The sequence below is a fragment of the Varanus komodoensis genome, unplaced genomic scaffold, assembly GCF_004798865.1.
Source record: "Varanus komodoensis strain SLA01 unplaced genomic scaffold, ASM479886v1 scaffold53, whole genome shotgun sequence".
Classification (NCBI taxonomy): domain Eukaryota; kingdom Metazoa; phylum Chordata; class Lepidosauria; order Squamata; family Varanidae; genus Varanus; species Varanus komodoensis.
In genome coordinates this window covers 2,822,249-2,837,031 of record NW_025336126.1, presented here as the reverse complement: position 1 = coordinate 2,837,031, position 14,783 = coordinate 2,822,249, and the positions used below count along the sequence as shown (strand labels likewise).

The 14,783-nt window shown below is 45.7% G+C and overlaps 1 protein-coding gene across 3 annotated transcripts; it reads left to right on the top strand.

Moving 5' to 3' along the window:
- The first annotated feature begins 3,882 nt into the window (after positions 1 to 3,882).
- Positions 3,883 to 13,767, top strand: EMP3 (epithelial membrane protein 3). 3 transcript variants are annotated; one of them, XM_044448057.1, is made up of 5 exons: positions 3,883 to 4,069; positions 8,511 to 8,603; positions 11,011 to 11,113; positions 11,474 to 11,614; positions 12,800 to 13,767. In XM_044448057.1, the coding sequence occupies exons 2-5, from the start codon at positions 8,526 to 8,528 to the stop codon at positions 12,967 to 12,969; spliced, it is 492 nt and encodes a 163-aa protein (XP_044303992.1). In that variant the 5' UTR covers positions 3,883 to 4,069; positions 8,511 to 8,525; the 3' UTR covers positions 12,970 to 13,767. The 3 variants fall into 3 exon arrangements, with proteins under 3 accessions (XP_044303992.1, XP_044303991.1, XP_044303993.1); XM_044448056.1 differs by having other exon boundaries at positions 3,884 to 4,083; XM_044448058.1 differs by lacking the exon at positions 3,883 to 4,069 and adding an exon at positions 7,586 to 7,853.
- The last annotated feature ends 1,016 nt before the right edge of the window (positions 13,768 to 14,783 follow it).

The window sequence follows — 14,783 nt, the reverse complement described above, 5'->3', positions numbered from 1 at the left end:
CCTTGCAAGTAGAAAATTCATAAATGAAGCAGGCTGGGCTAAACTTTTCTCCCTGATGTACTTCTTCTTGCAGGAGGGTGCTTGGTTGTTGGGGGGGGGGGGCATGCAGCCTGATGTGGTCCATGTCATTATATGGCCAAAGGATTCTGCCATCTTATTCTGATGTTTGTGTAAAGTGGGTTATTAGAAATCCATCTGAGACTATTTTTAAACCCACACTTGGATTTCTACTTCTGCCCCTGGGCTTGTCTTTCCTTTCTAGATAAACAAATACTTACAATGTGAACTCAGTTAATCCAGCTTACCCTATTTGGTCTCTTCTCTTACGAGGCCTTCCATTCCCCAGATTTCTCATCCCACCTCACTCTAAACACGCACACAAAACCTTTGTATTCCATGTCAATTGTCTGGGCTAGCTACCACCTTACAACTGATTTGAGCACTCACTAGCTAGAAAGGTAAAACAGATAGTTTTAAAATGTCAGATATTGTTGGAATATCCAAGGGGATGGAAGCTGATCTGGTTTAACTGCATTTGGGACTCTTCAGGATGGAAGAGCGTGATAGAAATCAAGTAAGTCAATAAATACCATTAACAGGATGCATCCCACTTTAAGCTGGATCAACCTCAAAGGCAAATGTGGACTTCCCTGCTCCCTTCTTCCCAAAACAGTTCCTCCAGCCTCCCGAAAATGTCATGGAGAGAGTCAGGAGACCCTGCTGAATGTGGTGAATTGTGGTATGGGGGAGCACCCTCCCTCTTGTAGAAGGCAAGTCCTGGATCCAACACCATCAATTAAAATTCACTTACAAGCATAAGCAAGAAGGTGGATCCACTTTTAACCAATTTAACCAAATTCAGCCTGATAGTGAATTTGCAGTCTGAGAAATCTAAAGAAATATTTGTCACGTATCTATCCTGCCTCATGAAATTTTTGGCAGTGTACAAAAGCTTATGATGCTGGGAACGATTGACAGCAAAAGGAGAAGGGGATGACAGCAGAGGATGAGGTGGCTGGATGGAGTCACTGGGGTAGTGGGTGCGAGCTTGGGTGGGCTCCAAGGGATGGTGGAGGACAGGAGAGCCTGGAGGAATATTGTCCATGGGGTTGTGATGAGTCAAATGAAATGAATGTTAAGTTTATGCCTTAAAATTTCATTTTAAGGCATAAACTTATGCATGCCACTAAAACAACAACAAAAGCTTATAGCACAATTTCAGTGGGGCTTTCCCTGTTTGTTTTGTTTTTTCATGTTCTTCACTCACCAAGACATGACGGTAAAAATAGTTTGGGGCCTCTCACCTGGTTTTGTGCATGACTGTGCAGGTGTGGGATCTGGGTAAAATAATCCAGTGGTGAGGGGAAGGCACTCAGTACAAGTGTAGTGCATTCTCTTTTTTATTATGACTGTTGGGACTTGGGTCCCCATAACTGGAACCAGATTCTGCGAATGAGCTGTGCTGAGCTTTGGTTTAAATTTAACCCTTGCTATGTTGTTGGAATCCCATTTTCAGGACATTTTCAGTTCTAGGAATACAAGAATTTGGGCTTATCTGGTGAAACAAATTAGCTGCATATTCAGGTCAGATTAAATAAGGGTGTAACCCTATGCACATTTAGACAGGAAAAGACCCTACAACTCCTAGCATTGCTAACTGGGTAGTGCTAAGCATTTAGAACTTTTTTCTATCTAAGCATGCATAAGTTTATGCCTTAAAATTTCTTTATACAATGTCTGAGGGAGTACTCCTAGATGAGCTTTTTATTCTACAATCACTTTGCCTCATTACAAATTTTTATGGAGGGTCGGGATGGTATTATCTTCCACTTGTAACCTTCCCCTGTTTTCTCATAACTTCTATATCCCTTTCCCAACTGCAGAAAACTTGTTAAGGAAAACAAAACAAAAAATCTCCAATTGGGTTTGCAACAGAATTATGGATTATTGTCATCTCACTGGTAGGACTAACAGCCCTCCTTCTGAAAGTGCTATAATTAATTCTTCAAATTCACTGCCTTAAAGAGGTGGTTATTGCCCCACAACTGGCTGAATTATTCATAGCAGCTAAATAGACTCATCATATTCAGGGGCAGTTTGCTGCTTAATGCCAGCAACTGGCAGACAAGTGTGGAAGAGAGCTCTTGCACTACTCCAGAGCTTCCCACAAGCAACTAATTTGCCTCTTCCAGAAGCAGGAGGCTGAAATAGATGGGCATATGGTTTGATCCAACAATGCTCTGTACTTTCCCCTTCACCTCCACCTCTTTTTCTGCTTCTCTGTAGATTTCTTTTCCTCCCAGGGAATCTAGAAGTCCTGTCTTGGTATGTTCACAGTAACTCCCCTGGGATTAAATTAAGACCCAATTTTCTCTCTTCTGCTTCAAGTATGTAGTTATTGATTTAATAGACTTGTATACTACTGAAAGATATCTAGGCAGCTAAATTGTCATAGCAAAACAAGGGAGATTGAAACATCTGTTATTGTTCTTATTGTGAGTATTTACTCTCCTTATTTAGCATACATTTGAAATGTACCTTTTGTCTTTGGCCCCTTTGATTGCTATTTTCCCCCTCTTATGCCTCAGTGCCTTTATGGTTCCTCAGACTTTTTTTCTGACTGTGTAAAATGGAAGATACCATTAAAAAAAATAATGACTTTGATCTAGATTTAGGTGTATGCAGCTGGGTGGGGAAAGCCCACCCCTCCTTCCCACAGTAATCCCCACAAAGTGCTATGCAGAGAGCTGGTTGGAACAGGGTCTAGTTCAGGAGGTCTGAAAGGAAAAGGGGTGCTGTTCTATTTGCAAAGAGGCTCCCCTGATTGTGGAGTTTAGCTCACTGTTGGTGCCTTGACCCTTTGTGCAGCATTTTTAGGGGTCAGAACAGCAGCTATGATGATGGTGATGAGGAGAGGATGCACAGAAATCAGCACAATCATGTGCACCTAAATCTGGATCCCACCTATGGGAGTGGGGTGTAATATTACTAACTTTGGGTTGTACAGAGTTTAATAATGCTGATAGTTGGATCCATATTTAATCCTGTGTAGAGTAGGCCTATTTAAATCTGTGGGACAAGTTTGTCATGATGACTGATTTGTCCTATTTATTTCAATGGTTCTACTCTAAGCATGACAAAGTTGAATCCAACCCAATAGCAGTGCCATATGAAACAGTGAAATGCTCCAGTCAGGAGAAGCTGGTCAGTCCTGTGACAACAGGGCCGCTTTATCCATTGCAACTTTTATTCTGAACTTTATAGAAGTATCTCTGGTGGTAATCAACCTGTTTTGAGGAGGACATTCAGCACCATGGATAGCTCCTAAGTAGCTTAAAATAAAAGTTGCAGTGGCTAAGGAGCCCCACTGATATTGCAGGTCTTTCTTGGATGCACTAATACTTTGCATCCAATCTTAGTCTTACCTAGAGTAGACCACTTGAATTTAATGGGAGAAAAATCAATCACGGCCAACATCCCATTCATTTCAGTAGATCTGCTCTTAAGTAAGAAAGTAAGACTAACATGGGCTACAACTCTCCCTTCCTCCTGCCTCTCTTTGCTGGCAGTGTCTCTGTGTCTTAGCCAGAAATCCGTCAGGTGAAGTTCTCTTTCTGTTTGTGTGTGGCATGGAGCCAAGAGGACGAGGAAGGCTGAGTGTCTGCCCTCCGTGCAGCTGGGAAGGCGCGGGAGGCGCCCCGCGGGCCAGCAGAGGGGCCAGAAAGAGAAGACACGCCAGCCGGGCGAGGCTGGGAGGGGGCGCCGCCGCGCGCAGGCGGCCTCCGGGCCTCTCCCGAGGACAGGCCCACCCTCTCCCCGCTCCCTTCCGTGGGGCAGCAGGCCAGCCACGCGCTGTCTGGTCCCACCCACGTGGCCAGCAGCCAAGGGCAGGGCCGCCGGGTGAGCGCGGCGCGATGTGGATCGTCTAAGTTGGCTGCTCAACGAGGAGGAGGTGGGGGCGAGGGGTAAAGAGAAGCCGCTTCGGGAGCAGCAGCAGCAGCGGCAGCAGCGGCGGCGGCAGGGAGATCGCCCGCATCCCAGCCAGAGCCTCCCGCTCCGCTTCCAGCAGGTACCCACGCGAAGGTGTGTATCGGGGGCTCGCGTGCCGGGACTCCTGGGTTCCCCGAGGGCGCGATGGCGAAGGGAGGCCGGGGAGGCGGGGAGCTTGAGCGCGGGGCGCCTGGACGCTGCAACTCTCCCGTCTTGTCTTGGAGAGGAGAGTGCGAGAGCTGACAGCCAGTTTCCTTGCGGGGAGCAAAAGGCGGCTTGAAAGACGGTTCGACGAATCAGGCTGTGGGGTGTGTGTGTGGAGGGGGGAGAGGAGTCGCGAATCCGTCCCGCTATCAGATTGCCGACCCCTCCCTCTGCTCCAGCCCAGTAGACCCCGCTTTCTCTCCCCGACCAACTCTTCCTTCCTTTTAGCACATGGCCCCTTCACCATGATCCATTTCCCCCAGGACCAACCAAGCTCTCTCCTGCCCCACCGACTGCTGTCCCAGGGCTGGCCAGTATCAGCATCCCTATGAAAAGCCCCCTCCCCCATATCCACCCTTCAGTCCGTTCTCAAATTAAGCGGGCGAAGAGCAGCTCCCCCCACGAAAGCCAAACCCGGCCCCCTTCGTAGCCAGATCGTGACCCCTGCAGCCTTCTGAAGCAGTGGCGGGGGCGACCCAGAATGGAGGGGCCAGCCCCCCCTTTCCCAATCAGAGCAATGCCCTGCCTTGAGTAGCAGGGACCCAAAGAGTTTCGGGTCTTCGCACGTCGACCCCACCCCACAGAAGGGGGTGATGGCGGTCCTAGCCCAGAGGCCCTGGCTGGGGAAGGCGCCGCTTCGTTCGTGCTCCTCTCCTCGGCTGAGAAAACTCGATCCAGGTATTAAGAAGGTCTTTCTCACAGGTTAGGTTTTTAGAAGCATGTTTATTGGGTCTACCTATAGGACAGGAGCAAACGCGGCCGCCGACTAGATCGTCCATTCCGTTTCTCGTTTGTTGTGTGTATGCCCATCAGCAACCTCTACACGTGGCAGGGATGAAGGGGCAGAAGAGCCTTTGAAAAGCCTTTGTGTTATGCAGATTGCAGGCTAAAATACGTATGACAGATTCTCCCCTCCTTCCTTCCTTCCTTCCTTCCTTCCTTCCTTCCTTCCTTCCTTCCTTCCTTCCTTCATTAAGTGCATTTAATTAAAAAGTATAGGACTGCAATCTTACGCGCATGCCGTTACAGGCAAATCCCATTGAACACAGAAGCCTGGAGCCAGATTCAGACGAGCTGAGACTGAGCGGGTGGAAGTGCACTCCCCCGCCCCCTCCTCAAAGCAGCCCCCCCGTAAAAAGTTACAGGTGGCCCTGCTGAATGGGGGAGGGAGGGAAGGAAGGGGGGGTTCTGAAAATTGGGCGGAGGCACCTTCCGTGCGTAGGGCTCTGCCCACGGAAGCTGCCTCTGTCTGATTTTGTGAGAACTCCCTCCTCCCCCGCCCCCTACAGCATGGCTGTCCCATTCGGACGAGTCCCGCGACCCTCTGCAAAGCATCTTGGGGAAGGCCGGGAGGGGCCGCCCGGGGGGCGGAGAGGGGTCGAGAAGCCCACGCTGTGGCCTGGATCCAACCCAGGCACTGTGGAGAGGTGTGTACTGTTGGGTGTTTGGCGGCTGTCCTGTTCAAACTTTCTTGGCTTAGGTCCCCGTTTAGCTCGGTGAAACTTGCTTCTGAATAAAGCGCATGCCTAGCCGTTTGATGGGACTGGACTTCTGCGAAGTTTTCAAATTGGAGCATGCTAAGCTCATAATTTGCACTTTTGATGCCCCTTGGTGTCTCATGAGCTCTGCTTTGACCTGGCCGTTCAACCTCTTACACAGTTTACATCCCCCTCCGTGCCTTCTCCTGGTCATCTTTGCACAGGAACAGATTCTTAATTGTCAAGAAGATTAATGGAGTGAGGAGGGGAATAATCTCACAAGGGGAATGCCTTTTTACTTTACAATGTATCACTTTGAAATGCTGACCAAGAGAAGCAGAAGACAACATTCTTTAAAATCAGATGGGCAGCAGTTTAGTGCAGCCTTCTGCAATCTGGCACACTCTGGATGAGTTGGACTACCAATCCCATTACCCCCAGCCAACGAGTTATACTAGTGAGGTATGTGGTTATACTAGTGAGGAATGATGGGAGCTGTAACCTCACACATCCACAGGTCACCACAGGGATGAGCAGTCCTAGTAAATACAGCTCTCCTATCCACTTGACAAACTAAGGACATGATCCTATAAATGCTTAGATAGAAAAAAGTTATATCCAGCACGCTTCCGTCACCCATGCTGCCTTAAGGAAATGAAACCACCCAATATACTATAAATAAACATCATTTCACAGTCTTCTACAGGGAGCAGAATAGAGTGAGCACCAAACAGGGTGGATAAGAACTCCAAATACAGCAGTTCTATCTCTCAGAGTTGGCATATTTTACGCAGTCTTTGGGTTAAGAGCCCATCTTGATCATCATCATCATCAACCTAAAAAAAATGAAAGATTTAAAAAAAATCTTTTCAATGTGATGCAGGGATCCTGCTCTCTTAGGGCTGGGAAGTGCCTTGAGCTAGATGAGTGTTGTGAAATGGCGATGTGATAATCGGCCTTCCCCTATTTGTTGCCTTCTGTATTTTTTGGATTACAGCTTCCATCTGTCACAGCCAGTATAGCCAATGATCAGGAATACTAGGAGTTGTAGCCCAATATACCTGAAGGGCAACAGCTTGGAGAAGACTATGTGGATTAGAGTCACTGGGATTCTCTGGAAGAGGCTTTCATGGGTGATTTGGGAGGAGCTGGGGGTCAAGCTTCTTGAATGTCCTGACATGGGATCTTTATCAAGAGGGTGAAAAACTCAAGGGATTTTCCAGGTGAAGAATGGACAGGGCTTAATCTGAGCCAATATTCAGCTCAGCACCTGTTTCAGTGCTAGGACTTGCCTGGGAAACATGGGGTTATTGCACTTATGTTATTTTTTATGTGTACACCCGAGGGTTTCAGTCTTGGATCTGCCCTCCGCTTGAGTTTTGGGGATGGCCTCCTTTAAACAATTCACCCCATTCTTCAGGGTCTCCTGATTTTCTGTGTAGCATTTTTAAGGGGCTAGAGGGGCTGTTACAGGAAGGAGAAAGTGGAGTCCACTTCTGCCAATGTGGCTGATTCAGTTTAAATTTAGATTGAACCCAAGATCAACTATCTATATTTACCTGTGCATCTTAAACTGGGTGTGGTTGTCTGTAAATGTGGTAGCAAACGTAATTTTTGAATGAAAGAGCCCAAAGAATTTTTGAGCTCTCTCTGTATATATTTTAACCACTGTTTAGCCACATTTCACTCCACAATGAGGAGTTGCTTCAGTCCTTCCTTTAAAAAAAAAAAAAACTCTTTAGAAAATAACCACCAGGGAAAGCCCAGTGAAAAGCTGTATAAAGATGTTTTTGTTTGTGGTTCTTTTTACATCAGGCCCCAAATGCTTAGATTACAATTTCCGTTCGCCTTTTTTTTCTTGCTTGCTGCACTGCTGTTTGTGTAATACCACCCAGATTCCCTCTTTGCTGCTTTGACGAGCCATTTGAGGGGCCCCTGTATGGGACTGGTAGAGCTGGCAGCAGCGATGCAGCCCAGCTGTTGCTTCCACCACCCCTGGCTTGCCCAGTGCTCACATGACTGTGCAACATCTGGATCGTATTAGGCAAGGCCTAAAGCCACAGGAATGTGAACTGGGTGGATAAGCCCAGATCCTGGCTTCTCTGAGAGGGAATACGCTGAGTCCAAGGAGGGGCTCAGAGATCTGGACATCCTGGGACAATCTGGAACGCACCCAGTGAGGTCTGAGTAACGGTTTGGACAAAAATATTTGCTATGTACTTTCAGGAGTGCTCTGGGAGGAATGCAGTGACTACTAGGGGGGCTTGGGAGCTCAGCACTCCTGGATTCCTTCAGTCGGATCATGAGCCATGGCAAGCAAAAGAGGGTAGCTGGAAGTCAGGGACTGCTGAGGGTGGGACTTGTCCTTTAAAAGTGGAGAAATTGGGCTGGAAAGTACGAGTTCTCTAGTCCTTTGTTTGTTTGGAAGGACAGTGCTGATTTTTCACTCAAAAGAAGTTTTTGTTGAAAACAAAGGTGGCAGACATAGGGTTAGAGAGCACTTTGTTAAAGAGGAGTAAACATGTCGCAGACCCAAGCCCTGAGATGAAGGGTGCTTCCAGATGGAGCGCTCCTAGCACTAAAACGATCAAGATGTTGTTTGTTGTACAGACATTCTTCCTCCTCCTCCCCCCCCAGTGGATTTTGCACTGTATGGAAAGACACGGAGGCAGTGAGAGAGCAACAAGAGGGCTGTTGAAGACATTTAGATCCTCCTGTAAAATTCTGTGAATGCGGCAGAGTGATGTTGCCATAAAAGGCTCATCTGGACGCACATGAAGGGAGGAAAACAAAGGGGTTCTGGTGCATGTTTAATGCTGTTTTCCCTTCTCTCCCCAGCATTCAGCTGACAAGATGAGCTTCCTCCTTTTTGCAGTCACTGCCCTGCACGTCCTTATTCTCATCTTACTCTTCGTAGCCACATTAGATAAGGTGAGAGAGTCCAGAAGTCTGAGCTCACAGCCTGGCTTCTTTTTTCCTGATTGTCTGGATAGCAGTTTGTGAGTCACATCTGGGCCCCCAAATCCGTTAACTTTTGGCCTACCATCCTGTGAGTCAAGGCATGAATAATAATTTTGCTTTCTGTTTCACGTGCAAGTAAAGGGAGTAAACCATCTTGCATTGTCAAATACTTTTGATTGCTTTGCTTTGTCACGTGTGTTTGGGAAAGGATGTCTGTCAGTCTCAAGGGCATCCTTCAAATAGCCCTTAACTGTTAAGTGATGCCAAACTGTTACAGACGCATCTATCTCTGAATGCTTCAGACAGAACTGGCCTCTGGACCTGGTTCATCCAGAGTACACAAGATCCCCCTGAAAATACAAGAGATAGAGCTTCTTGCTCAATCCCCTGCCATCAGGCCGGGACCTAAGATGAAGACTTGGACTGTTTTATACTGTTCCCTCCGTTGTGAAAAAAGAAAACGAGAGAGAGAAGTAAACTTCTGAAGCTGCTAAAGAAAATAGTTCACTGAAGTTCTCTTATTTCTTGCCACACACACTGCACATATATCATACTCCTCATCAGAGGCAACCATCTTCCAAATAAGGAGCACCTTTTTATTTCCAGACATAATATTTATCATTTGGAGAGCTCTCCCAAAAGATAATGAACAAACTTCTTCTTTTGGGAGACAAGATGGGAGATAGCCTCCGATCTGGAATATGAAATACCTTGAAGCACTTTAGGCAAGAAAATGGTGGCAATTTTCTTTAGCACCTATTTTTTATCCGAAGATTGATTTTTCTTTCCTAGTGCACCCTGCTGGTCCCTAAGACAAATGCTCTGAGTCATAATTTTATTTTGTGAGCCAATCTGGCAGCCCTAGTCTTGGAATCCTTTGTCTCTCCCTCTCCTAACTTAAGAAAGGTTGTTTTGTTTCATTTTTAAGGGATAAATGTGCCAGAAGCATCCTGAGTCTGTGCTGGGGGTGAATATGTAATTTCCTGAGCAAACATGTCAGCATATACTTCCTTGTCTTCATTAAGTCCTGACAAGTCCTTCTCAGAAAGCTGACAGCTCATTAAGAATTAAAATGAAACAGCATGCCTAGTAACATAAGTTATGGGCTATACCATAAGCATGAATTTGGCTTCTGCTTTGCATAGACAATTTACATTTATTATTTTTTATTCTGTCAGTATTTCAGATTTGACAGTATACTGAAGCTTTTGTCCCCGCCTCACAAGCAAGCATTAAAACCAAACTGTATCCAAATCCCTCAGTGTTTTAGTGTATATCTGAGGCATAGCCATGTTATGAAGAAAGCACTGCCCCATTTTCACCTCATAAAAAAGAGGAAAATTGGTTAGCCATGGTACTTTGTCCTACCTGTTACCTGTAAACCAGGGGTGCTGAACCTCTTTCATCCCAAGGGCCATCCCATTCCAGAGAAGCTCTCGGGGGCCCTCCCAGTGATGGGCAGAGCTAAAGGCAACAAGCCTGGCGTTAAAGGATCAAAATACCAGAATGTCCAGTGTATTGTAGCTTATAGGTCTTGTTGCTAGTAAATTAGAAGAATATTTCAGCTTTTTAGAGTGTCAGGAAAACCCAAATGACTGGGGATTGGGTGAAAATGGGATGAGGCAGAGGGAGTAGGGCATGGCCACATGGGGGACCCAGGAGGGCTGCAGTTCAGACCTCAGCCCTGAAATTCTGCACTTTTGCTGTAAACACCACCCGGTGACCCTTTCTGTTGACTGAGCACACCCCACTTCCCCCGCCCCACTGGGAATGATCCTGTGAAAGCGGGAAGGCCTGGAGAAAAGCAGCTGTGCAAGGAAGTCCATGGGGCAAGGGTTAAAAGTGTTTCCCACTCATTGATTTTTCTCTCACTTTTCAGCTCAGCATGACTGCTAATTGAGAAATGTGTTGCCAGCGCAACATTCCACTCTAAGGGCGAGTTTAAATGTTTTCATTTTTTTAGGCTGAGAGACTAATTGTGTTTCACATTTGCCCTCAATTTGCTAGGCAGCCTTAGGCAAGCCATTCTGTTCTGAGCCTCAGTTCCCCAATCACATTATAAGCATATTAACACTTGATAAAAAAGGCAGCATGATTAGGTGCCCCCCCACCAGTGAATTTAGGCACTGGTTGCCTAAATTCTGTGTCTCAGTTCTGTGCTTAGCTCTGCACTGTCTCCCGAAACACAGTGCCTCTTCACTGCTGTCCTGCCCTTGGACCAGGAGTTACAAGGCCTTGTTGCAAGGCCTGGCCAGAAATCCATACAGAATCCTATTTAACAAACCAGCAACAGGGCCAACACCTATGAGGAATCCTTCCCGGAATCCTGTCTTTAAACTCTCTCATGTAACTGTATCCTTTTCTCCCCTTCCTCCAGTCCTGGTGGGTTCTGCCTGATAATGAAACAGTTAATATCTGGTATGACTGCTTGCTTGACAACAGCACCAAGACCTGGGTTTGCCATACTGTTTCTGAGAGTGGTGAGTATCCAAGTGGCGAATGAATGCTGGAATGGCTTCTACTAGCCATGAGGAGCCTCTTTCTGCACAAGAGCTGAATCCCATCTCAGAGAAGCCCTCTGGGATCATGCTAGTGGTGGGTGGGGCCAAACGCAAACAGGACAGCCTAACCCCCTAAAATAGCAACATATTTTAGTTCTACTACTACCTGTAATGGGGCAGGGGGAGTTTTTCAAAAGCTGGGAAGCCATCATACTGCTGGTGGCCAGGGAGAAGGGGTTGCAGGGGAAAAGATTCCAGGAAGGCCAGAGCTGGCCTTCAGGTCTGAGGATCTTCTGATTGGTAAGCTCCTGACTCTCATAATTATCTTTCCCTCCACAGCATGGCTCCATGCAGTCCAGGCCTTCATGGTTTTAAGCCTTCTCTTCTCCAGCTTCGCCTTTATTATCTTCATGTGCCAGCTTTACACCATGAAGCGAGGAAGCCTCTTTTACGCCACTGGAATCTGCCAGATACTTGCTTGTAAGAACTTGTGGTGATTTGCTGCTTAGGGTCTGGTTTAATTACCTTAAGACAGGATATATGACATTTCACAAGGTGGGATAGAGTGTAGCAGCCAGAAAGGAGAAGTAATATGGGGACATGTGGTAAAATGTCATGATGGAAGGCATGTAAGAGATTCCTTGTGAGGAAGAAATTGTGGAGGACATAGAAAGTCATAAAACAGGGTGCAGAACCTTTTTCAGCCTGACGGCCAAATTCCATTTCAGAGAAATTATCTGAGGTTGCATTCCATGGGTGGATGGAAGCAAAAGGAAACCGCATGGGGCAAAAGTTAGAAACAGTGCCAGCCTATCATAGCTTAATGCTCTAACAAAACCTTAGGAGAGGCATTTCAGTCTATTAGATTAGGGGAGAAACTGCAAAAAAACAGGGAATCAACTAACCCTAAGTAGAAGGGAAATGGAGATGGGGGAAAGAAGGCGGCCCTCTAGGGAACCCTGGCAGACTCCCAGGCCCATGTTTCTGCCCTCTGCCATATAGGTACCTCTGCTGAACAATCAGGAAGATTCTATTTTCCATTCTCCTTTATGTCATGGAGCAGGGGTGCAAAAAGTGCAGCTTATGGGCCGTGTTCCCCTCCATGCATTTTCTGGCAGCCCACCACACCCCTCTGCCTCTGTCACAATGGTAGTACTCACTGTCCCTATTTGCAATGCATGCATAATCAGAAATAAGCAGTGACCCACACAAAGAAGGAGATCTCAGCAACCCTGAGCCAGGCAGGATCACTGCCTTAGCAGCACTGATGATACTGCTTCAGTTTCCCTCCTTCCCCAGTGACCCCAAAGCAGGAGCACGCATGTGTGTCTGTGTCGCTATCTCTGCTATGTATGTCTCCCATCCCATCCGAATGCTTTTCCGCACGCCAGTATACATGTGCGCGTGTGCATGCATGCACATGCAACCTTCAGAGCTCCTAGCAAAATTAGATTCAGCCCAATGGGCCAGAAAGATTGTGTACGCATTGTAAAAAATGCACAAATGCACACTGCTGAACTCAATGTTGGTATCAGTGAGATTTCTACCCCAGGATCACATGTCATATTGCAAAAGATAAAGGGAGGCAACATCTCCGAAGCTGCTTGCTGAAGAAGCATTAGCCTGGATTGCATTTTAATTTCTTCTGTCTGGGTCTCTTCCCAGCTATCTCTGTGTTTGTAGCTGCTGTGATCTACACTACCCAAGTGGATGTCTTCCAACAAGGCCGGCTGCCAGGAGGTTCCTTCGGCTACTGTTTTGTACTGGCATGGCTCTCCTTCCCCTTGGCTCTTATCAGTGGAATCATTTACATCCACCTTCGGAAAAAGGAGTGATCCTCAACTGAGAGATCCTATGCCTCTGAATTTAGCTATGTATTAACTCTTTGCTGTTTCCAAAGGCCGGTGTGGCACAAACTCCTATTAGGTATAATGTGTGGCTTGACCCATTGGGGTTATTGCTCTGTGCTCCTTTTCATGTTATCATGCATTTCACATGATATGGCAAGTTAAAGGTGTGTCATCTTACACAGGGCATTGCCTTGATTTCTGAGATATCATGCACTAAGCATGTGATTTTTTTGCTGGCAAAATGATGTATCATGATTCCATGGTATAAGCCTATTCAGGGAATAACTCTGTGTTCCCCAGCTAGAAATGATTGCTTAAAACAAAATTATATACATGTGAAAATAGAATAACTTTTAGTTTTCCAAAATAGAAGTATATATCTTTTTCTGGGTTTTTTATAATAAATTTGGCCTTTTTGATATTCTTCAGTGTGACCAATGTTTTCTTTCTAAAAACCACCCTTTATTTTTAATGCTTTTATATTACTAATGTTGGTGGTGGAGGTGAAAAAATTGTGGGTTGAATGGGTTAATTTCCAAATATTTCAGTATTTTCAGATTTGGCAAAACAGAAATGTAAATTCTGATACATTCCAGTTGGAAGTGCTGAAACCTTTTGAAATGTTAAGAAAAAAATGACAGAAATGGGAAAGTTGCATGTCCAAAATGCTTTTGTTTATTCAGAAAAGTTTTTCATGAACTGAACATCTGAAACTATCACTTGTTTCTTTACTGGTGGAGCATTGTAACAGATATTGAGGACATATAAAGGTAACACAGCTCACGTTTTGTCACTGAAATTATGTACACAATGCAAGATTTGTTTGAATTTCTACCCTGTAATATAAGGGCATTTACATGTGGTATTAGAAGCACTTTACAATGATGATGATGATGTTTAGGTCTAAGGGGAAACCTAAACATGCCAGGTAGGAATGGGACCTGGTGCTCATAGAGCCACAATTAGGTTTAATTCACTACTGCAATAACCTTAGTAGCAAACCCAGTTTTTCCTCTACATGATGTGTTAAGTGTTCCTAAGATGTGCATACTGCAAGTATGTGTTTTGATTTTTGTTTTTTAAATCAAGGAAGGCAAAAGTGGGTGGCCACTGTCAACACTCTCTTATCTCTTTGCCCCCCACAACCAGCAAACATTTTTTTTTTAAAGGTAGTTCCTCTTTCCCTCTAAACTATGAGCTTGCGGTGATTCTGAATTTCCAAAAATTGGAAGGGTAACATAGGGTGTGTGGTTGAAGCTGATCATGTCTACCCCACTTTTTAGGTTGGAGGCAATATATTTTGCCTGCCTACCTCCTGGTGAACTTGTTCCTGACCTGGTGTCCTCCAGAAGTGCTGGAATATAACTCCCATCAGCCCCGTTCATGTGTTCAACACATCTGGAGGAGAGTGTGCCTAGTATTTGGCTTTGATTTTGTTGCTCTCATAGCCTTACTAGGCAGCTTGTCCACAAGTATCAGGACCTGGTACCTTCTATGATGTTTCTTTCAAAGTTATGTATTGTATGTCCCTTTTCATTTTCCTGACCTGGCCTTTTTGTATTTTATATGCACTATAAGAATGACAAATAAAAAGGAACAGGATTCAACACAGCCACCTTTCCCTTCATCTTTGGGCCTGCTATGTTTTATGCTTCTTAAGCCATGCAGAGGTCCAGGTCCAGCTGTCTTCACAGGACAAGTTCTTTCCCAAAGAATCATGCAATGAAAACTTGTTGTGCATACAAAATTTCTGGTCTACAGACCTAATCTAGATTAGGAATGTAGGTTTCCAATCTGGC

What these genes read in the sequence shown, in the direction of transcription:
- EMP3 (XM_044448057.1), top strand. Translation starts at nt 8,526, where the DNA reads ATGAGCTTCCTCCTTTTTGCAGTCACTGCCCTGCACGTCCTTATTCTC. An exon ending in TCGTAGCCACATTAGATAAG is followed by an intron (nt 8,604 to 11,010) that starts GTGAGAGAGTCC and finishes CCCTTCCTCCAG; the next exon opens with TCCTGGTGGGTTCTGCCTGA. An exon ending in CCATACTGTTTCTGAGAGTG is followed by an intron (nt 11,114 to 11,473) that starts GTGAGTATCCAA and finishes TTCCCTCCACAG; the next exon opens with CATGGCTCCATGCAGTCCAG.